Genomic DNA, 24,662 nt, shown 5'->3' with positions numbered 1-24,662 from the left:
TCACAAGATATGATATGGTCTTTTTTTTTTTTTAGACGGAGTCTCGCTCTGTCACCAGGCTGGAGTGCAGTGGTGCTATCTTGGCTCACTGCAAACTCCGCCTCCTGGGTTCAAGCCATTCTCCTGCCTCTGCCTCCCTAGTAGCTGGGATTACTGGCACATGCCACCACACCCAGCTAATTTTTGTATTTTTAGTAGAGACGGGGTTTCACCATATTGGCCAGGATGGTGTCAATCTCCTGACTTCGTGATCTGCCTGCCTTGGTCTTCCAAAGTGCTGGGATTACAGGCGTGAGCTACCGTGCCCAGCCAATGATGAGGTTTTTTTTTTTTTTTTTTTTTTTGAGACGGAGTCTTGCTCTGTCGCCCAGGCTGGAGTGCAGTGGCCGGATCTCAGCTCACTGCAAGCTCCACCTCCCGGGTCTACGCCATTCTCCTGCCTCAGCCTCCGGAGTAGCTGGGACTACAGGCGCCCGCCACCTCGTCCGGCTAGTTTTTTGTGGTATTTTTTTTAGTAGAGACGGGGTTTCACCGTATTAGCCAGGCTGGTCTCGATCTCCTGACCTCGTGATCCGCCCATCTCGGCCTCCCAAAGTGCTGGGATTACAGGCTTGAGCCACCGCGCCCGGCCAATGATGAGGTTTTAAAAACAGAGTTTCCCTGTACAAGCTCTCTCTTTGCCTGCTGCCATCCATGTAAGATGTGACTTGCCCCTCCTTGCCTTCCACCATGAGTGTGAGGCCTCCCCAGCCTCGTGAAACTGTAAGTCCATTAAACCTCTTTCTTTTGTAAATTGGCTAGTCTTGGGTATGTCTTTATCAGCAGCGGGAAAGTGGATTAATACACCTTACAATATTCCCTGTGAAAATATCTGCATATATATTTGAGATTCTTTTTAATGACATGTTATACAGCATAGTTACAGAATTGATATTTAAAAGAGTAATCCTGCATGACTTTTATCCTTAAACTCTTTCAAAAACACTTTTTGAAAAAAAAACTTTTTAGAAATGAAAAATGACTGCCTACATAGGATATTGATTAGTACAAAGACAAATATTATTTTTGGAGATAACTCTCCATTAGTATTAGTAAGCAATTATCAATACGCTGTAGTCAAACAAAAAGTGAAATGTGAAAAGGAGCACTCTCACCTGATGTATTCCTCTTTATTTTCTTCTGTTACAAGAATATTGCCACCATTAGGTTTCAGATCATGACTCTTAATTTCACCTAGAATTTCTTTGTCAACGGAGAAGTACATTTCCAAACCACATTCCTCAATATTGTTTTCTCTGCACAAATGAAATTAGCACTCTCTGTTATATCCACCAATTCAATCATAATTTATAAGTCTTTAACTAAAGGCCCATGTTCTTAAATAATTAAGTTATAACATCAAAATAAGAAGAAATAAGATTCTATTCTAAGGTCATCATATTATTGCCAAAGATCTTCGGTATATTTTTGTAAAATTTATCATATTGAATAAAAAGGCAGGTTTGATATATAGATCATTTAAATACAATAAACCAATTATGTGCTTACAGTTTGCATAGGTTATCAATACTACACAGAATGCATATAAACTATATTTTAATAAATTACATGGAAAAAGAAACTTACTTAACCCAGATGAGAGAATTGTAAAATTCTGGATCAATAGATTCTAAATCCTTGAGTCCAACTGGTTTGCTCAAGATACGCTTATAGAATGGTAGAGAAAAACTTGTGTCTATGATTTTCCCATGGAACAGAGCCTATGAAAAAAGGAAACAAGACTGCTTAAAATAATTGTACAATAATCATTTTATCTGAATATGTTAAATGAATTCTTCATTTAAAAACACTTCCCTGGGTCGGGCATGGTGGCTCACACCTGTAATCCCAGCAGTTTGGGAGGCCGAGGTGGGTGGATCACCTGAGGTCAGAAGTTCAAGACCATAATGACCAACATGGAGAAACCCCATCTCTACTAAAAACACAAAAATTAGCCAGGCGTGGTGGCACATCCTTGTAATCCCAGCTACTCAGGATGCTGAGGCAGGAGAATTGCTTGAACCTGAGAGGTGGAGGTTGTGGTGAGCCGAGATCACGCCACTGCACTCCAGCCCGGGCAACAAAAGTGAAACTTTGTCTCAAAAAAACACTTCCCTGGCTGGGCACGGTGGCTTACACCTGTAATCCCAGCACTTTGGGAGGCTGAGGTGGGTGGATTACCTGAGGTCAGGAATTCAAGACCAGCCTGGTCAACATGGCAAAACCCCATCTCTACTAAAAACACAAAAATTAGCTGGGTATGGTGGTGCACACCTGTAATCCCAGCTACTTGGGAGGCTGAGGCAGGAGGACTGATTGAGCCCAGGAGGCAGAGGTTGCAGTGAGCCAAGATTGTGTCACTGCACTCCAGCCTGGGTGACACAGCAAGACTCTGTCTCAAAAATAAAAAACAAAACAAAATCACTTCCCTTTCTCTCGTATGATCTGTTATGGCACCTAAGAGAAAATTTAGTATTGCTGAGTAAGCAAAGTAAACATAATTCTTGACCTGCACTTACCATGGCAATAAATCTGCCAATAAAACGAAAATATTTCAGGTGATCTGGATTGATGTAAGAAGCGGGGTTTATCTGCAAGCAGTAGTTATCCTTCCCTGCATATTCAAACAGGCAATACATTGGGTTCAACACTTCATGTGACAAAAGAAAGAACCATTCTCTGAAATCAAAAGAAAATTTACTATGAAAAATCTTGTAGGTTACCATGTCAACAAATCAAAGAACAGTGTTATAAAGTTCTCAGGGATCTATACCCCTCAGCTAGTGATAGTTTTCTAATCTCATGTTGATTTTTATTGCTTCTGTTCAAACTCACATCTATTTCACAGAGTTGGTAGTATACACCATCTCTGGTAGATGGTAATATATACATTATTACATTTCAAAGAATCTAAGACAACATTTTCCCAATTTTACCTGCGATATATCTTAATTTCAGAGATATTATAACATGAAAATACTGGTCTTAGAATCAATGAAATACTATTCATAGGCAAATTTAAAATTCACCATTCACCCATGTGAGTGGCTGAAATCAATCTAATATTCCATCTATTACTAAGTCCCATAATAATCCCCGTCAAGTGCCACTACTCCCTACACGTTAAATCAATATGAAAATTTCACAGAGGCAGTAAAGCACATAATTCCAGCCACTCACATATTAGAAAAATGCTGAGACTCTAAGTCAAATATTGTGAAAATATGAACCAATATTAACATAAGATTATGGTTACTAAAACTATGTAACATGGGTGATCTGGGGTAATACATGTGGCATAAGCCTGTAATCTGGATCTCTTTTCCTGTTAGTTCATGGCCTCTTCTGATAAGTGTATCTCGTGACACACTTTAATATTGCTAGTTGATTTTCTTATTAGGAATAAATGATTGCTCTCCTCTTCGATTGCCTTTAATTTATACAAAATTACATATTTCTACTCATATTTGTTATTTATCTATGATTATATCATATATTTTGAAATAATTTTATTTAAACTCAGAAACATAATATAAATAAGAACTACTAAAATGTAGCCACCAGTTAGTGTGCACACAAAGACACAGGCTCTGAACTAGGTCGTTATTAATAAACAATATTTCTACTCTTCACAATAATCCTAGAAATGTAGATATTACTATTCTTATTTTACAGATGAAAATATTTGCTCAACCTCACACTCCCAACATTGGGAGTAGAAAAAGATTCAAACCCGGGCTTGACCCCAAAGTCCTTGTCTTTGCACAATGCCACCTCTATGCAAATTTTTAACCTGGGGTGATATATTATTATGGAATAAGCAAAGCAATTCTCATTAGAGACTATCTTCTAGGGTTTGATTTCAAGCGCCAATATGAAGAAAGCAGAATTAAGACTTTCAACTCCTATTTTGTACAATTTTTTATATTTTCATGACAAATATACTAATCTCAGTTGGAAACTGAGTAACTATTACCTGTATCAGTAATCTGTGGTCAGGAAAATGACCTGATCATTAAAAGGCCTTGTGTTTTCTGTGGAACAGATATGAGAGGTGGTAGACTGAACACTGGTTACTGGTTAGATGGTACAAAGCTTGCATCCAGGCTCTACAATTTATGATGTGCCTTAGATGAGTCTCTAAGCCTCTTCATTATCCTATAAAATTCTCTATCACAAGGTTACCCTGAAGATTAAATGAGTGATGTGGGTGAAATCAATCAGCTGTACATGACACAGAAAGTGCTGAATTAAATGTTTTTGGAAATTCTGTAGCTACAGTATAATAAAGGTATAATAATTTGACATACTTCATTTTCCTAAAATATAAGATTGAGAAAATAATACTTGCAAGTGAAGTGCAATGGTACCTTTGGAGGAAAGGAACTAAGTTCTGAGTATTCATATTATCACTACCTTGCTACACCTCCATAATCTAAACCTTCTTCTCCTGGAAAAATCACCCACAAACGTCTTCGCAGATCTTGGGGACTGAGGCTCATTATCTAAGAAACAATAAAGTAAAATAATTGGTGAAAAAAGTCATTGAAACACTGTCTACCACTTCTACGTTTGACATCTCCTTCATTGTAGGTAATTCAAATCCCTCATGACATAGAAAGGAGTTCATGGTCTAATCAAAACCACACATACAGAAAATACGTTATAGTAATATTTAATAATATTTTATTATTATACACATCTATATTTTTATATACTTTATATAAAACATGTGATTTTATTTATTTATTTATTTTTAGACAGAGTCTCACTCTTATTGCCCAGGCTGGAGAGCAATGGTGCAATTTCAGCTTACTGCACCTCTTCCGCCTCCCAGGTTCAAGCAATTCTCCTGCCTTAGCCTCCTGAGTAGCTGGAACTACAGGTGTGCGCCACCACGCCCGGCTAATTTTGTATTTTCAGTAGAGACGGGGTTTCCCCATGTTGGCCAGGCTGGTGTCAAACTCCTGACCTCAGGTCATCCACTGGCCTCGGCCTCCCAAAGTGCTGAGATTACAGACCTGAGCCACCACACCCGGCCATGATTTTATTTTTAATGATGCTACTATTGACTTACAATGTTGCTTATATCAATTACTTAGAACATAGATGGGCATGGTCAGAGGGTAGGTGGGGTTTTTGTGGTTTTGTTAGGTTTGGTTTTGATTCATAGCCAAAGGTACACATAACAGCTAACTGGCTAACCGAGAAATGAAAAACAGTAGCTGCAGAGAGACCCAGTTAACGTCAGAAACTCATTCTCAGTGGCAACCTATAAATACCTAGAAAAACTACTCAAATTTTGTGTCCCACTATAGGTGGTTAATAGGATCATCTTCATATTTGAAGGATGGTACGTTACTGAGCTACAGTGAATAGATCATTTGGTTTCCTGCCACATAAAACTAATTATTTGACCAAAATTGCGTGTGCATAGCACTGCATATATCAATTACTCTTAGAAAAAAATACAGAACCACCTGGAAAGGAAGAAGTTGATATAATGCCTTTACTTTATTGAGTGGTAAGAATGAATTCTCACATTTAAATTTCCAGAGAGGATCAGTAAGTAACCTGTTTATGCCAAGTTCTCTCAGTTCCCCCACAAAACTATCACATTTATGAATTCATATCCCAATCAAGCCAGAAAATCCCAGATGTAACATAAAAAAATTCAATGCTTAGACATACGTACATGTTTATGCCCACTATTCTACAAATAGTATAGGCTAGGTATACAGCAATGCAAATGAGAACTGTCACAAAGTTAAAACTATCTTTAAATAATTCCTTTTAAAATATGTCTAATATGAAGGAAAAAAAAATGTTTTCTCCTGTACTTTACCCCATAACCAGTTGTGCTATGTTAACAGATGAAACACTATCCAGAGCCATTTTATCCAACAGCTATCCAAAGAAAATCTGATGCTAATTTTGCAATTAGTTTTGTTACCTTTAAGCAATCAAATTGTTCTCTCATATTTTTATTACCCAGTTATTTGATGGATGTAAAATCTAGGGTGACATTTTTAAAAACTGTTTTAGAACCATCTAGTCTGTTATTTTGCAAAAGACTTCAGGTTTCAAAGTCAAAAGATAAAGGAACAGTTTAATGTTTTGCATCTTTCCAGTACAGGTAAGATTGGTAAGCAAGTTGTTTCAAGAAACTCATCCAACAGAGTGATAAAAGGGTGGTTATGAACATAAAATTAGAAATGGGCAAGGACTAGGGTGGGGAATGGCCTTTGACACTTACATCAGATCAAGGGGATGATTCATAATTCTCTAAATGGCCTCAATAAAGCTCCAGTTCCCACTAAAAAGCTTTCTGCTCCTATATAGCAGGATGCCAATTGGCTTTTTCCTTTAATGTCAATAATTGAAGTTCCATTAGGAAATGAACAAAACTGATTCTGAAAGCAAGTAGCCAGCTACTACCAACTGTCTCAACCTCTTTTCCCTTTGCATTCAATTCCATACTTCTTGAAGCTGTAGTTACTACAATATCACTGGTGCTTGAAAATAAAGAATCACTTCCACATCTGGATATAAAACAAGGACTAACCAGATGTTTTCATTTTAAGACATTTTAAGACATTTTTTCACTATTTTAACCTTCTATATAACAATCATTTTAACATTTAGTTGCAGTAGGTTATTAGTGATATCTATAATATAAAGGTAAATAGTAGATTAATTCAAGTTCTTTTTCTTCATTATTGAGATGGAGTTTCGCTCTTATTGCCCAGCCTGGAATGCAATGGCATGATCTCAGGTCACTGCAACCTCCGCCTCGCAGGTTCAGCCAACTCTCCTGAGTAGCTTTACAGGATTACAGGCACCGGCCACCAGGCCCAGTTAATTTTTATATTTTTAATAGAGACAAGGTTTCACCATGTTGGCCAGGTTGGTCTCAAACTCCTGACCTCAGATGATCCACCCGCCTCAGTCTCCCAAAGTGCTGGGATTACAGGCATGAGCCATGTGCCCAGAGAGTAAATTAACTCAAGTTCTGAAGACAAGTGAAAAAATCTGCTGACTACTTCTGAAAACTCATATATATCTTTTTTTAGATACTGTCACCAATGACCAGTTACTTTTTTTCCTGTTAAGAGTAACACACGCTTATTGCAAAAATCCAAGTAATACTGAAGTGTAAAAACAAAAGTCTTCCCCTCTCCTTTCTACAATCTGATAATGTTCATATGGGTATTTCCAGACCTTTGGCTACCAAAAATCTATTATCTTACCTATGCATTTATTTCAAATCATACCAGTTTAGAAACAGAAACCTGAAACACGCACGTGCGCGCGCGCGCACACACACACACACCTCTTAAGCCCTAAGGTGGCTGGCAACGAGATCACACTTGAAAAATTCAAGGACTTCAACTCAAGAAGATCCAGACTGTTCAGATTAAACTGACAGCACCAAAAGCTGGTCCTAAGCTAGCAGCCAGGGCAAAAATTATTGAGAGAATGAAACCGTACCTGTTGAAAGGAATCCTCAAACAATGTTTTCCTTGTCACTGTAATCTTTATGTGCTGTGGCATGGCCAGTTGCTGAAATAGAAGAATGACTTAAGTCAACTCTCAGCATTAAAACAGCCTATCAAAAAATCAAAAGGGGAAAGTTTTATTTACTTTTATCTTTGCTTACAGAAACAAGTAGACTATGAATGTAAATTTATATTCAATAACGTTTACCAATGCATTGGTGAGTATTCATGCTAATTATAGCTTAATACATGAAAAGAACCACAAGATTGATCTCATATGCACACTGCTTACTTAATAATGTATCAAATAAATCTTTACTTAATCTTATTTTCCAATAGTTAATCCAGATTCTTCTTGCTTCCATGGGTCCAGTTAATTACAAGTTTCAATTGTAAAAATATTCATCATAATAACTTTGACTAGGGCATTCATTTAGAACTCATAAAAAATCATTAATTCCAGTAAATATCTATGCATCAGAAATAGTTGATCACATCTGAAAAAAACACTGAATATAACATCTATGTATGAATATGTTCATGTATGTATGAACATGTATATATCTATCAAAGTCATTTATATCAAATGATAGATATAAAATTGGCTGGTGTCCGGGCATGCTGGCTCACGCCCACAATCCTAGCACTTGGGGAAGATGAGGCAGCAGGATAATTTGAGTCCAGGAGTTCAAAACCAGCCTAGGCAACATAAGGGCACCCTGTCTCTACTAAGAATTAGCCAGCTGTGGTGGAGTGCATCTGTAGTATCAGCTAGTGAGAAGGCTGAGGCAAGAGGATCACTTGAGCCCAGTAGATCAAGGCTGCAGTAAGCCATGATGGCACCAATGCACTCCAGCCTGGGTGACAGAGTGAGACCCTGTCTCAGAAAAAATAACAAATAAAAATAGAGTAGCTGGTTACAATTATATCAGAAAATGCTTTAACTTGTATTTGAAGATTTCTGCAATCTGAAAGTAATGGGTACTGGGAAAAAGTGACAATGTTTGCTTATTCAGATGGTCTCAAGTTTAATTTTCTTCTTAAAAAAAAATATATATATGTATATATATATTTACAGAGATAAGGCCTCAATATGTTGCCCAGACTGGTCCTGAACTCCTGAGCTCAAGTGATCTGCCCACCTCAGCCTCCCCAAGTGCTGGGATTACATGAGGTTTAATTTTCTGAACAACCAAAGTCACAAATGATCTAATTGATAAATCTATTAATTTGCTCTAAAAATAGACGAAAGAAATTCTAATGCTTCCCGTTTTACCTGGTTTTCTGTGAGTTAAGTATTTTCACAATCACTGTGTAATACAAGCAACACAACAAAGGAAAGGGAGTACAGAGATACAGTTCCAACACTAACCTGACACCAGAATCGGAAATACTGAACCTTTGCTTTGAAGTCCCGAACATAGGCTATCTGAGGTCCATTGTCTCTGAGGAAGAACAAGGGTTAACAGGACATATATAGCTGCTTGTAAAAGATAATGCTGAAGGAAAGCAAAACATCCCATCCTCTCTCAGCACTTACTAACCAAATACAAAAATATAGCATATTCCTAACACAACCATTCTTGGCTTTTTGAGAGATATTTCCCCAGGAATACCTTTAAGTAACAGAAAAAACAAAAGAAAAACTTTGATTTTGTTGAAGCTACTATTGTGGAATTTTCTTTTCTATGCTGGCAAATCTAAGAGGGCTAAGTAGAAGGGGTTCTATCTGAGAATGCTGTCTATCCCAACATCGATTCCCTCCTTTATCCTTAAGTGAGATCCTGGTTATTTAACTGAATAGAATACTACATATAATAAAGTCTACATTTCTCTATATGGCCGTGTGACTTAAGTCTCTAAGTGAAAGTGGCATATGAAACTTTCAAGAAGGATCTTTTTGGCCAGGTGCTGTGGCTCACACCTGTAAATCCCAGCACTTTGGGAGGCTGAGGTGGGTGGATCACCTGAGGTCAGGAGTTTGAAACCAGCCTGACCAACATAGTGAAACTCTGTCTCTACTAAAAATACAAAAATTAGCCGGGCGTGGTGGCAGGTGCCTCTAATCCCATCTACTTGGGAGGCTGAGGCAGGAGAATCACTTGAATCTGAGAGTTCAAGGCTGCAGCAAGCTGAGATCGCACCACTGCACTCTAGCAAGGGTGACAAAGCTAGACTCCGTTTCAAAAAAAAAAAAAAAAAAGAAGGATCTTCTAAAAGAGCTAAAATAGCTAAAAAAGTGTGTGTGTGTGTGTGTGTGTGTGTGTGTGTGTGTGTGTTTTGTTTTACTCCAAATTCCAGCCTGGAGTATGACTCTGATAGCTTAAGTTTCAGAAGCTGTCACAGAACATGAGGTGATGTTGAAGAATGAGACCACACTCTAGGATGGCAGAAAAGACAGAAGAAATTTAGATAACTAATGACACCATGGGGTTTCTCAGCTAGCCTTGGACTTAATACCACTGGATTATCTTCCTCTGAAAAATTCAATGTATATCAGTGTAGAAATACAACTGATTCTGTACATTGACTTTATATTCTGTTAAATTCACTTACTAGTTCTAGTAATTTTTTCTAGATTCTTTATGATTTTCTGTATACGTATGTTATTTGTGTGAGGGGAAAAGAGACAGTTTTACTTCTTCCTTTCCAATTTATACATCTTGTATTTCTTTTCTTTTCTTTTTTTTTTTTTAGATATAGTCTCGTTCCGTCTCCCAGGCTGGAGTGCAGTGGTGCAATCTCTGCTCACTGTAACTTCTGACCCAGAGGTTCAAGTGATTCTCCTGCCTCAGCCTCCTGAGTAGCTGGGATTACAGGTGCCCACCAACATGACCAAATAATTTTTGTATTTTTAGTAGAGATGGGGTTTAGCCATGTTTGCCAGGCTGGTCTTGAACTCCTGGCCTCAAGTGATCTGCCCGTCTCAGCCTCCCAAAGTTCTGGGATTACAGGCATGAGCCACCATGCCTGGCCTGTATTTCTTTTTCTCATCTCACTGCACTGGGTAGGAATACCAACACAATGTTAAGTGAAGTGATGTCAATAGATATCCTTGTCTTATTCTTGATCTTGTGAGGTATTTCATCATTAATTGTGATGTTGGTTGTAAGCTTTTGTTAAATTTTTTTCTGGTAAAACAGCTTCTGGCCGGGCGCAGTGGCTCACGCCTGTAATCCCAGCACTTTGGGAGGCCGAGGCAGGTGGATCACGAGGTCAGGAGATCGAGACCAGCCTGGCTAACACGGTGAAACCCCGTCTCTACTAAAAATACAAAAAATTAGCTGGGCGTGGTTGCAGGTGCCTGTAGTCCCAGCTACTTGGGAGACTAAGGCAGGAGAATGGTGTGAACCCGGGAGGCGGAGCTTGTAGTGAGCCAAGATCGCGCCACTGCACTCCAGCCTGGGCAACAGAGTGAGACTCCATCTCAAAAAAAATTTCCAAGGTAGCTGAGGGTTTATCATAAATTTGCATTGTATTTTGTCAAAAACTTTTCCTGAAATTATCATATGATTTTTCTCCTTTAACCTAGTTTGGTTTTTTTGATATGGTGTCTCACTCTGTCACCCAGGGTGGAATGCAATGGCCCGAAACCTCGTCTCTACTAAAAATACAAAATTAGCTGGGCATGGTGGCATACGCCTGTAATCTCAGCTACTCGGGAGGCTGAGGCACGAGAATCGCTTGAATCAGGGAGGCAGAGGTTGCGGTGAGCCGATATCAGGCCATTGCACTCCAGTCTGGGCAACAAGAATGAAACTCCGTCTCAAAAAAAAAAAAAGAAAGAAACAAGAAAATGTTTCCATCACTTGTATTTTATGAATGAATTTGAATATGATTGATTAACTTATAAGTTTGATAAACTTTACCAGTGACACCATCTAGGCCAGAATTTTCTTCATGAGAAATCTTTTTCTTCTTTTTCTCTTTTCTTTTTTGGGCCTCAGCCTCCCAAAGTGCTGGAATTACAGGCGTGAGACACCACGCCCGGCCTTTTTGTTTTGAGACAGGGTCACACTCTGTCACCCAGGCTTAAGTACAGTGGCGCGATCTCGGTTCACCACAACCTCCTGGGCTCAAGCAATCTTCCCACCTCACCCTATAACTGGGGCTACAGGCACGCACCACCACACCTGGCTAATATTTTGTATTTTTTGTAGAGATGGGGTTTCACCATGTTGCCTAGGCTGGTCTTGAATTCTTGAGCTCAAGTGATCTGCCCACCTTGGCCTTCCAAAATGCTGAGATTACTGGTGTGAGCCACTGGGCCTGCCCTTAAAAATTATTTAATTATGCATTTATCAGCTATAGAGATATTTAGACTTACTATCTGTTCTTGTGTCCATTTTGGTGACATACCTTTTATAGAATTTGTCCATTTGATCTAAAATGTTAAATTTATTGGCATAAATATACCCTTTATTATCCTTTTAATGTCTATAAAATACACAGTAATGTCCCTCTTTTTTTCTCTACAGGTTTAATTACTAAGGGTTGTTAATATTATTCATGTTTACCAAAAATTTATCTTCTAGCTTTGGGCGCTCCATTGTTTCTTTTCCACTTCACTGAGTTCTGCTTTTATTTATTTCCTTTCTTGTACTTACTTTAGGTTTAGTAACTTTCCTTTTTCTAGCATCTGAATGTAAAAGCAGAGATCACTGATTTTATCTTTCCTATATTCTCATCTACTTCTTTAAAACAAAAAGTTTCCCTCTGAAGACTACTTTAGTTAAATCCCACAAATTGTGATATGTGGTGTTTTAATCATTATTCAAAATAAAATATTTCCTGATTTTTCTTGTAACTTCTTTTTTGAGCAATGGTAATGGTGTGGTGGAAGTCCCGCTGGACTATTTTTAAATGATGGGGACAAATACACTTCTATCTTACATAAACTACTATTATTTTAGTGTTTTCTATTATATGCACCCAAACTTACTGTAACTAAAATCAATGATAGAATAATATTATCGATAATGTATCCCCATATCTAAATTACCTCCGTATTTCATTAATACCAAATTAGCCTGATTTCCCAGTTTCTGTTTTAAACATAAAAGTTCTTAATGTGTAGAAGTATAAAATTAGAAGGTAACAGGGAACCACCTTTGCTCTAAGCAAGCCACACTATAAGAAAACTACAGACCAACATCCCTTATGAACACTGATGGAAGAATACTAAATAAAATATCAGCAAAAAAATCTCAACAGCATATTAAAAGGCTACTTCAATCCTTTTGACTAAGAAGGATTTATTCCTCGAATGCAAAAATGGCTATTATATCTATGGATATAATAAACATATCTAGGGATATGTCTAAATATCCCTATAGCTGATAAATCAAATGCATAATTAAACCTATGAAAAATCAATGTAATATACCACATTAACAGAATGCGGGGGGGGGGAATCACATGATCATCTCAATTGATACCAAAAAAGGATTATACAAAATTCAATACACTTTCATGATAAAACACTCCACAAAAGGGATAGGAAACACTAGGAATAGAGGGAAACTACCTCAATATAATAAAAGGCACATATAAAAATCTAACAGCAAACATCGCATTCAATGGTTAGTTTTTTAAGGTGAGGAACAATACAAGAATGCCTACTTTCGCCACTTGTAGTCAACATAGCATCCAGAAGCTCTAGCCAAAGGAATTAAGAAAAAAAAAAAAAAAGATATCCAAATTGGGAAGAATAAAACTTATCTGCTTTCAGAAGCTATGATATTTTATGAAGAAAACACTAAATATTCCACAACAAAAAATCCTGCCAGAATAAGTGAATTCACGAAAGTAGCAGCTTACAAAGTCAACACACAATAATCAGTTCCATTTCTATATACTAAGAATAAACAAATGAAAAGAAAATTAAGAAAACAATTCCATTACAATAGCATCACAAAGAATAAAAAATACTTAGGATTAACCAAGAAGGCAAAAGACTTGTACACTGAAAAACCACAAAACACTACTGAAATAAATTAAAGAAAACACAAAGATATCCACATTCATGGATTGGAAGACTTAATATTGTTAAGATGACCACACTACCCCAAATTGATATAGATATTAAATCTATATCGGTCAATATAGATTTTATTGATTTTATACATTCAATAAAAGCCCCTATCAAAATCCAAATGACCTTTTTTTTTTTTTTCCCAAGAAATAAAAAAATCCATCCTAAAATTCATATGGAATCTCAAAGGACCCTGAATAGCCAAAGGAAGCTTGAAAAAAGAACAAAGTTGGAGGACACATACCATCCTGATTTGAAAACTTGCTACAAAGTTATAGCGTGGTATTGGCAAGTCAGACATACAGACCAATAGAATAAACAGCGCAGAAATAATGCCTTGCATATATGGTAAAATGCTATTGACAATGGTGCCACAATCATGCAATGGGGAAAGGACAGTCTTTTCAACAAATGATGCTTGGGAAAATTGGACATTCACACGCAAAAAGATGACGTTGGACCCTTACTCAACAACATATACAAAATTTAACACAAAATGGATAAAAGATCTAAATGTAAGAGCTAAAATTAAAGAACTCTCAGTCCAGGTGTGGTGGCTCACGCCTGTAATCCCTGCACTTTGAGAGGCTGAGGCGGGCAGATCATGAGGCCAGGAGTTTGAGACCAGCCTGCAACGTGGTAAAACCCCATCTCTACTAAAAATACAAAAATTAGCCAGGCGTGGTGGTGCGTGCCAAAAACCCCAGCTACTCAGGAGGCTGAGGCAAAAGAATCGCTTGAACCCGGGTGGCAGAGGTTGCAGTGAGCTGAGATCTTGCCACTGTACTCCAGCTTGGGCGCCAGAGCGAGACTCTATCTCAAAAAAAAAAAAAAAAAAAAAGAACTCTCAGAAGAAAACTTAAGGCAAAGCTTTATGACACTGGATTTGGCAATGACTTCTTGGATATGACTCCAAAGGTACAGGTGACAAAAAATTGGCAGGCAGGGCACAGAGCCTCACGCCTGTAATCCCAACACTTCTGGAGGCCAAGGCGGGCGGATCACCTGAGGTCGGGAGTTCGAGATCAGCCTACTCAACAAGGAGAAACCCTATCTTCTACTAAAAATACAAAATTAGCTGGGCATAGTGGTGCATGCCCGTAATCTCAGCTACTTGAGAGGCTGAAGCAGGAGAATTGCTTGAACCCAGGAGGCGGAGGTTGTGGTGAGCCGAGATCGCACCATTGCACTCCAGCCTGAGCAAAAAGAGCGAAACTCCATCTCAAAAAAAAAAAAGAAAAAAGAAAAACGAAAAAATCCACAAATCAGACATCAAAATCTAAAATGTTTTATGCATCAAAGGGCACTATCTGCAGTAAAAAGGAAATCACAGAATGGGAGAAAATAATTGCAAATCATGTATTTGATAAAGGATTAACACCCAGAATATATGGAGAACACCTAAAACTCAACTGCAAAAGAAAAGAAAAACAACAGCAACAAATGGGCAAAGGACTTAAAGAGACATTTCTCCAAAGAAGATACACAAATGGCCAAGAAGCATATGAAAAGATACTCAACATCATAAATCATTAGAAAAATACAAAGAAAAACCACAATGAAATACTACATTAAGGATGGCTATTTAAAAAAGACGATGATGACGAAGAAAAAAAAAACAAAAACAAAAGAGCTGATGAGAATGTACAGAAATTGGAATTCTTCTGCACTAGGGGAGAAATGTAAACTGGCATAGATACTCTGAAAAACAGTATGGTGGTTCCTCAAAAAATTAAATAGAGAATTAATATTTAATCTAGCAATTCCACTTTTGGGTATAGATACAAAAGTCATCAAAGTAGGAACTCAAATAGATATTTGGTTTTTGGTGTTGTTTTGAGATGGAGGGAATCTTACTCTGTCACCCAGGCTAGAGTGCAGTGGCATGATCTTGACTCACTGTAACCTCTGCCGCCTGAATTCAAGCAGTTCTCCTGCCTCAGACTCCCGAGTAGCCGGGATTACAGGTGTGTGCCACCATGCCCAGCTAATTTTTGTATTTTTAGTAGAGATGGGGTTTTGCCAAGTTGGCCAGGCTGGTCTCTAACTCCTGATCTCAGGTGATCTGCCCGCCTTGGCCTCCCAAAGTGCTGGGATTACAGGCATGAGCCATTGCGCCCGGCCTCAAGCAGATAACTGTATACCAATGGTCAGAGCAGCATTATTTATAATACCCCCCCAAAAATGGAAACAATGCAAATATCTGTGAATAAACAAAATGTGATATATATATACACACTGGAATATTATTCAGCTTCAAAAAGGAATGAAAATGTTGATACACATTACAACATGGGTGAATCTTGAAGACATGACCTTAGTGAAATAATCCAGAGTCATAAGAATAAATATTGTATGACTCCAATAATACAGGTACTTAAAGTAGTCAAATTCATAGAGAAAGAAAGTAGAATGCTGGTTACCAGGTCTGCTAAAGTTATTGTTTAAAGGGTACAGTGTTTCAGTGTGGAATGATGAAAACATTCTGGAGATGGATGGTGGTAATGATTATGCAACAATATGAATGTGCTTAATGCCACTGAACTGTACACATAAAACAAGAAACTTTAGGTTACATATTTTCCCACAAAAAAGTCATAAAGCAAATAAGCAAATCAAAAGGTTACTTTCTCAGAAATGGGGTGGGGGAGAATGAGAGCTTTTTTAAAGTCAAAAAGTAATGGGAATGAAAGAAGCTGAAAATCAGAAATCAGAGATTAATTGGTAAGCAGCACAATATCTATAAATTCTAAATAGTTTCATTTAGTGCTGTGTGAACAAATGGTAAGAAATATGAAAATCTCTAGAATAAAACATCCAAGACGGAGATGGAAATGCAAAATACTTAATGAACAGAAACTACTGTCGAGCTAACTCAAGAAATACTAAGATTTCCACTCCTTGCTAATACAAATCTTTATATCAAAATCTGAAGGACTAGTTTTTTACTCTTAATCTACAATGTTTAGAAAACTTACAGGGCAGATTTTCCTGTGCGGGGATCTATATAGGTGGTAGTTCTTCTATTGTGGTCCACAAAATATGCAATTCCATCCACTGTGAATCTCATTTCCCAACCTTCAGGTAAGGGCTTTTCATTTAATTGACTACAAAACACAGGAAAAAACATAAACAAAAAATATTAAAGAGTTGCTTGTTTGCCAAGTACAGAAGCCACAAATGTCAATAAACATAGCAGAAATATTTTAGAAAGCCATTCAGTTCAGTAATTTCAGTTGTATACTAGACATCTATGTGGACATCCTACAAACAGGTTAAATTCAAAGTCCATCAACCACAATTCAAGTCTTCTGCCGTCTACTTGGCTTATGTTCCCCATTAGCTAATGACTCACTCTAAACATCTTGTTAACCAAGTTCTAACCATTCTGCCTTAGAAGTCTTCGTGTTCATCTCTATTTCCAATCCCCAACATCATCCTTTCTCTGGCTTTCTTTCTCTTCTGCTTTTTCTTTTTTTTTTTTTTGAGATGGAGTCTCGCTCTGTCGCCCAGGCTGGAGTGTAGGGGCACGATATCTTGGCTCTCTGCAACCTCCACCTCCCAGGTTCAAGCGATTTTCCTGCCTCAGCTTCCCGAGTAGCTGGGACTACAGGCGCCTGCCACCATGCCCGCGCCCAGCTAATTTTTGTATTTTTAGTAGAGACAGGGTTTCACCATGTTGGCCAGGCTCGTCTCGAACTCCTAACCTTGTGATCCTCCCACCTCAGCCTTCCAAGGTGCTAGGATTACAGGCATGAGCCACTGTGTCCAGCCATCTTCTGCATTTTTTCAACAGTCACCTAACTCGTGTTCCTCATTTGATCTCACTCTAGGCCTGCTCTTATGCTAACAGAGTATCTTCCTAAAATAGAGATCTTATTAAATTAGCTATCTCTGTAAAGTACTATCACTGTTCCACCGTTACCAATGATTATGATCTAAAGTTCTTCATATGGCATTCACTCAGCCTCTATACTCTGGCCTAAATATTCCCTTTCAGATTTATCTTTGCACCCAAACCTCTAACTCCCTTTCATGAATCCCATGATTTCACAGTGTATGGCCACTCAGCACTTCCTTAAATAATATATGATCTGTCACACCTCCAAATGAAGCTTTTCCCTTTGTCCCATGTTATCTATTGTTTTTCTACTAAGGCAACTCAAAAAAAAGATTTTTTTAAGAGAAAGAATCTCGACCGGGTGCGGTGGCTCACACCTGTAATCCCAGCATTTTGGGAGGCCGAGGCGGGCAGATCACGAGGTCAGGAGATCGAGACCATCCTGGCTAACACGGTGAAACCCCGTCTCTACTAAAATACAAAAAAAAATTAGCCAGGCATGGTGGCGGGCACCTGTAGTCCCAGCTACTTGGGAGGCTGAGGCAGGAGAATGGTGTGAACCCGGGAGGCGGAGCTTGCAATGAGCCAAGATGGCGTCATTACGCTCCAGCCTGGGTGACAGAGCAAGATTCCATCTCAAAAAAAAATAGAAAAGAGAAAGAATCTCACTCTGTTGCCCAGGCTGGAGTGCAGTGGCCTGATCATAGCTCAAGGCAGCCTCAAACTCCTGGGTTCAAGCAATCCTCCCGCCTCAGCCTCCCTAGTAGCTAGGACTACAGGTGTATACCACCACACCCAGTTAAATTATAAAATTTTATGTAGAGACAGGGGTCTCATTATGTTCCCCAGGCTAGTCTTGAACTCCTGACTGCAAGTGATCCTCCTACCTTGGCCTCCCAAAGCAGTGGGATTACAGATGTTGAGAAACTACACACAGCCTAAAATGTTATTTATGAAGTATTCCATGCCACCTCCTTAATACCTATCTTTATACCTTGAAAACTCTGTGATCCTAGACAAGCTGGTTAATCTCTCTAAACTTCAGTTTCTTTGTCCATAAAATAGAGACAACAGTGTCTATGTAATAAGACTAGATGAGGAATAAATGAGACAGGTAAAAAGTGACAGTGAGCCCTCAAGTTGTAATTGTTATTACTCCTACTACAACTACAGATTGATCGTTTTTTCTCTTTAGGTCTTCCAAAAGTATTTCCTATAGACTGCCAGGACATCATTTATCATGTATTTCAGTTTGTGTGTTTGGCAACAACTTCCCACCAGCCTGGGCAACACAGAGACACTGTCTCTACAAAAAAAAAAAAAAGGCCGGGCCCGGTGGCTCACACCTGTAATCCCAGCACTTTGGGAGGCTGAGGCGGGCAGATCACGAGGTCAGGAGATCGAGACCATCCTAGCTAACACGGTGAAACCCTGTCTCTACTAAAACTACAAAAAATTAGCCAGGCGTGGTGGCGGGCACCTGCAGCCCCAGCTACTCGGGAGGCTGAGGCAGGAGAATGGCGTGAACCCAGGAGGCGGAGCTTGCAGTGAGCCGAGATCGTGCCACTGCACTCCAGCCTGGGCAACAAAGCAAGACTCTGTCTCAAAAAAAAACAAAAACCAAAACAAAAAAAAGCTGGGTGTGGTGGCCCATGCCTGTAGTCCAAGCCACTTGGGAGGCTGAGGCAGGAGGATTGCTGGAGCCCAGGAGGTCAAGGCTGCAGCAAGCCATGATCATGTCACTACACTCCAGCCTGGGTGACAGACTGAGACTTCAACTCAAACAACAACAACAACAACAACAACAACAACAACAAAGTTGTATTCACTAAACTGAATACAAATGTCAGATAAAATAGACTACCAAAAATGTAAAAAAGAGGTTTCTCAATTTAATTATACTTGCAAGATAGGCTCAGTAACCAGTTGTCTTGAAAATAGATAGAACTAGGTCATCTGTGTTGTTAAAACAGAATTCTAACTTTAGCTATAAAACTTTAAACATCTAAGGGGAAACAAAAAAAATGGTAGCAAATTATAGAAAGGTGACTTCCTCAATTATATCCTTAGAAAAATTCTAAAAAGGAAGAAAATGTTATCTATGAAATTTTTCATTCTTCCTTTATGGAAACTGAATAAATTTAAGTAAATGCAGTAACTCCATTTAAAAAGAAAATGGTCATTTGTTGGTAGGCAGAAAAAGCTATTTTAAGTTTAAAGCTTATCTTCTTTTATTTTTAGTTTTAGTTTTTTGAGGCAGAGTTGCCCAAGCTGGAATGCAGTGGTATGATCTCGGCTCAGTGCAACCTAAACCATACCTTCAGAACAAAAGTTTTTAAAACTTTTGAGCCATGGACTATCTGTGCTCAAATTATAATTATACCAAAAGAGAGGTCTGGCTTTTGCCCTTAGCAACTTGGTGGTGATGTTTAAGCCCTTGGAATGCACTGTGTATTGGGAATATCCTTGTTTGCCTGGAAGCTTTGATCACTGGACAGTCAATAATGCGATTTATAATGGAGGTTGTGGGACATGGCACATCAGTTCTGACCTCTGGAGGAACTAGAGACTAAGGGGGCATTAGCTCAAATCTCCAGTAAGGACTGGAGACAAAAGGTCAGCCATGAAGGCAGTATGTGATCAAGCCCCAATAAAAACCCCTAGATACCAGAGACTTCCCTGGTTGGTGATACTCAACCTCAGTGTGCACTGTCCCACAACAATGCTGGATGTTCACAGCTTCCCAGACTCTGCCCTGTGCACCTCTTCCTTCTGCTGGTTTTATTTTGCATCCTTTCTCTATAACAAATGTGACTAGAAGAGGTTTCAATGAGTTCTCAGTATTTCTAGTAACTTATCATACCTAAGAGTGGTGGTGGGGGCCCCAAAATTTGTAGGCAGTTGGTCTGGAGCCGTCCTGTGGACCCCCAATATTGTAGCTGATGTCTGAAGTGAGCGCAGCAGTTTTGTGGAGGACTGTGTCCTCTGACTGTACAGTCTGCCAAATTCCTTGCAGAATGGAACCTTCTGGCAGTCTGATAAATGCATAGTATTATAGACTGTTATGAGTTGAACTGTGTCCTCCCTCCAAATGCATGTTTATATCCTGGCCCTCAATAACTCAGAATGTGACCTTATTTGGAAACAGAGTTACTGCAGATGTATTAAGATGAGGTCATACTGAAGTACTGTGGGCCACTAATCCTATAGGACTGATGTCCTTATAAACAGGAAATTTGGGTACAGATAGACATATAGACAGGAAGAATGCCATGTGAAGACTGGATTCATGCTGCCACAAGCCAAGGAGCTACAAGAAGCCAGGAGAAAGACCTGGCACAGATCACTTCCTAGTATCTTTGGAGTGAGCATGGCCCTGCTGACATTGTGATCTCAAGCTTCTAGCCTCCACAACCCTGAGACAACACATTTCTGTAGTTTAAGCGACCTCCTTTGTAGTACTTTGTTAAGGCAACCCTAGCAAACTAATATGCATACTAGTATAAAATGTTACAAAGATAAACCATTATATATACATAATTGTCAAAACATTATTCCTGTAATCCCAGCTACTCAGGAGGCTAAGGCAGGAGAATCGCTTAAAGACAGGAGTTTGAGAACAGCCTGGGCAACGAAGAGAGAACCTTGTGATAATATATATATATCTTTATTAATAAATTAATTAGCAAGTCCTTGTAATGATGTATGTAAACAAGTATTTAGAGATATCTGCAACAACCACAGAATTTTTTTTTTTTTTTTTTTTGAGACGGAGTCTCGCTCTGTTGCCCAGGCTGGAGTGCAGTGGCCAGATCTCAGCTCACGGCAAGCTCCGCCTCCTGGGTTCACACCATTCTCCTGCCTCAGCCTCCCAAGTAGCTGGGACTACAGGCGCCCGCCACCTCGCCCGGCTAGTTTTTTGTATTTTTTTTAGTAGAGACGGGGTTTCACCGTGTTAGCCAGGATGGTCTCGATCTCCTGACCTTGTGATCCGCCCGTCTTGGCCTCCCAAAGTGCTGGGATTACAGGCTTGAGCCACCGCGCCCGGCCACCACAGAATATTTTTTAACATCCTTTGACTTCTACTGATAGCAAAGTCCTAGGCATTCTTAATCCTACATGGTAGTAGCCTACTTTCATAATGGAAGAAGATACTAAATTTCCAGTAAAGAGTAATAAAACTGAGTAAGTATTTTCTTCCCCCTTGAAGCCACATACCCTGGATTCTTAACCAGTGATCTCAGGTTAAGAAATCCTGATTTAGAATCACTAATCTGTTCTTAGTAATTAAAAATAATATATATATATGTTAATAAGTATATTCTCATGTGCCAGGTAATTTTTTTGTTTTTTCTATCTTTTTTTTTTTTGAAACAGGCCTAAACCTGTCCTCCAGGTTGGAGTGTACTGGCACAATCACAGTTCACTGCAGCCTCGACTTCCTGGGCTCAGGTGATCCTCCCACCTCAGTCTTCCAAGTAGCTGGGACTACAGGTATACATGCCAACACACCCAACTTTTGGGGATTTTTTTTGTAGAGACAGGGTCTCACTGGTTACAAAGGTCTTGAACTCCTGGCCTCAAATAATCCTCCCTCCTTGGCCTCCCAAAGTGCTGGGATAATGAGCATAAGCCACCATGCCCAGCCAAAGATTTTTCCTGTACTTTGAAGAAATCTTCAAACTTTCCATTAGATGAAAATAGTAGTATAATTTCCTCTTTCCAAAGTATGTAGGTGATTAATGTTTTAGGTCTTTGGCAAAAGAATATGAACTTTGATTTTCTTCAGTTGTTAGAAATAAGGTATAATCTTTAAGAGATTAAATATACACAAGTAACTATTCTTACCCTTGACTTCTGGGGTCTTCCCATTGTGTAATTCGAGTGTTGTGGTTGACGAAATATACTCTGCCATTGCTGTCTGTTCTCTTCTCTTTGGGAAAGGCAGGGGCGGGGGAAAGCAAAGCATTAGCATTGGCATAGTCTTCTTGCTCAAGGTAAAATAAAATTATCTGAATTTGCCCATTTCTCATTGCATTGTTTATTTTACAGTTTTTAAATCACAGCTTTAAAAGGTTTAATTTATTCTTTGACTATTAAATGCACATCCTTACTGAAGTTATAGAAGTATTACATCTTAGAAGCTACGTAGACGTACTTTATAATGTCCTAATCATAGGACCTTTCTACTCAATCCAACCAACAGCAGCAAGAATAATGGACAGGTATTTGGTTTTTCACACAGGACCTTCATTTTATTCTTAATGGTCCCATAGGGTAGGTGAATTCATCTTTATCCTTAAGATAAGAAAACTCAGATAGGTTAAATAATCTACCTGAAACCTCAGAATTAAGTAGCAGAGATGAGATGGAAACTCAGGTCTCCATTTAGGGATTTTTTTTTTTCCATACCACATCATTTCATTCATTAAAATATAATAAGGAGCCAGGCGGGGTAGCTCAGGCCTGTAAACCCAGCACTTTGGGAGGCCAAGGTGGGTAGAATGCTTGAGCTCAGGAGTTTGAGACCAGCCTGGGCCACATGGTGAAACCTCATCTCTACAAAAAATATAAAAAAATTAGTGGGCCGTGCTGGCAGCCCACTAATATATATATTTAATATACATTAAATATACATTTGTATATGTAAATATACATACACACACACACACACACACACACACACACACATATATATATATATAATTTTTTTGGATACAAGGTCTCACTTTGTCACCCAGGCTGGAGTGCAGTGGTGTGATCTCAGCTCACTACAGCCTTGACCTCCCAGGTTTGGGCAATCCTCCTGCCTTAGCCCTGCAACTTACGCAATTTGATTTTTAGAAACTAAGCTTTTTAAAAAGTTTGAATCCATTCTGTCATCTTTAATACATCAGTTATTCATTTTGAGACATGTTGAACAAATTAAAAATTTAGGATACTGGAAAAGTCACATCTTTTGAAGAATTAATTGGTAATGGGACACAGAAGCAACTTGTGGGGCTAAAGCAGGAAAGTCGCCTGAACCTGGGAGGTCAAGACTGCAGTGAGCCCTGTCTCACACACACACAAAAATATATATATATATATATATATGTGCATGTGCGTGCACACATAATATATAAAAATATACATAAAATAAGGAAATAATGTAATTTTTTTGGTATACGCCAGGCATTATTCAACTAGAAAAGACCTTATTTCTTAATATACTTAACATATCTCGTTCCTTAATATACCCAGTTCCAAAATCCTAAATATCTACAGTAACTTTCTATACAAGGGATAGGAAACAGAACTCAGTTCTCTAACTACTGCATCTAAAGCTGCTGCTTGTTCCCCAACTGCCTCTTGCTTTAGAATTCTCCTTGTTTTCTTGTTCCCAGTCTACAAAATTTTACCTTCTTTCCTGAGATTTCCCCATTAAGGTTTAGAAGATGTGGATATTGGCCGGGCACAGTGGCTCACGCCTGTAATCCTAGCACTTTGGGAGGCTGAGGCGGGTGGATTGCCTGAGCTCAGGAGTTCAAGACCAACCTGTGCAACATGGTGAAACCCCATCTCTACTAAAATACAAAAAAAAAAAAAAAAATTAGCTGGACATGGCGGTATGCACCTGCAGTCCCAGCAACTCGAGAGGCTGAGGTAGGAGAATTGCTTGAACCTGGGAGGCAGAGGTTGCAGTGTGCTGAGATGGTGCCACTGGATTACAGCGTGGCGAGAGAGCAACATTCTGTCTCAAAAAAAAAAAGTGGGTATAATTTTCTCTTTTAATTAAACAAGTTAAATAGACTTGAAATTTTAATTTAAGTTCTGCTAATTTTGAACTACTGACTTCTCTGTCCCATTACCAATGAATTCTTCAAAAGATGGGACTCTTCCTGTATCCTAAATTTTTTATTTGTTCAACATGTCTCAAAATGAATAACTGATGTATTAAAGATCATAGAATGAATTCAAACTTCTTTAAAAGCTTAGTTTCTAAAAATCAGCATTTTAAACAAAAATTTAAGCTTAATCCCAGTTGACATGGCTAATTTTTATTTCCTGTGGTTTGAAAAATTGGTTAACTATTGGCCACTGTGGCTCATGCCTGTAATCCTAGCACTTTGGGAGGCTAAGGTCTCAAACTCATGACCTAGCACTTTGGGAGACTTTGGGAGGCTAAGGTCTCAAACTCATGACCTCAGGATGGCCAACAGGGTCGAAACCCCGTCTATACTAAAAATACAAAAATTAGCTGGGCATG

General features: G+C 38.8%; 1 protein-coding gene, 1 long non-coding RNA gene and 1 other non-coding gene across 22 annotated transcripts in view; all 3 read right to left on the bottom strand.

The window, feature by feature from the left end:
- Positions 1–24,662, bottom strand: part of ITCH (itchy E3 ubiquitin protein ligase) — a 135,237-nt gene that overhangs the window by 20,378 nt on the left and 90,197 nt on the right. For all 20 annotated transcript variants that reach the window (XM_077951499.1, XM_077951501.1, XM_077951507.1 and 17 more), the window contains 8 exons: positions 22,262–22,346; positions 16,551–16,679; positions 8,911–8,983; positions 7,531–7,602; positions 4,456–4,544; positions 2,559–2,718; positions 1,627–1,760; positions 1,155–1,295 (listed from right to left, as the gene is read on the bottom strand). In XM_077951499.1, the coding sequence (XP_077807625.1) occupies positions 1,155–1,295; positions 1,627–1,760; positions 2,559–2,718; positions 4,456–4,544; positions 7,531–7,602; positions 8,911–8,983; positions 16,551–16,679; positions 22,262–22,346 (883 nt within the window). The remainder of the gene's footprint in view (positions 1–1,154; positions 1,296–1,626; positions 1,761–2,558; positions 2,719–4,455; positions 4,545–7,530; positions 7,603–8,910; positions 8,984–16,550; positions 16,680–22,261; positions 22,347–24,662) is intronic.
- Positions 12,223–15,499, bottom strand: LOC144332095 (uncharacterized). The gene is made up of 2 exons (XR_013399846.1): positions 14,634–15,499; positions 12,223–14,228 (listed from the first exon to the last, which is right to left on the bottom strand). It is a non-coding gene; the product is annotated as an uncharacterized LOC144332095 (long non-coding RNA).
- MIR644 (microRNA mir-644) lies at positions 12,638–12,729 on the bottom strand. Its single transcript, NR_032665.1, has one exon. It is a non-coding gene; the product is annotated as a microRNA mir-644 (primary transcript).

The sequence above is a fragment of the Macaca mulatta genome, chromosome 10 (assembly GCF_049350105.2).
Source record: "Macaca mulatta isolate MMU2019108-1 chromosome 10, T2T-MMU8v2.0, whole genome shotgun sequence".
In the NCBI taxonomy this organism is placed as follows: Eukaryota; Metazoa; Chordata; class Mammalia; order Primates; family Cercopithecidae; genus Macaca; species Macaca mulatta.
This window is presented reverse-complemented; position numbering and strand designations above follow the sequence as displayed.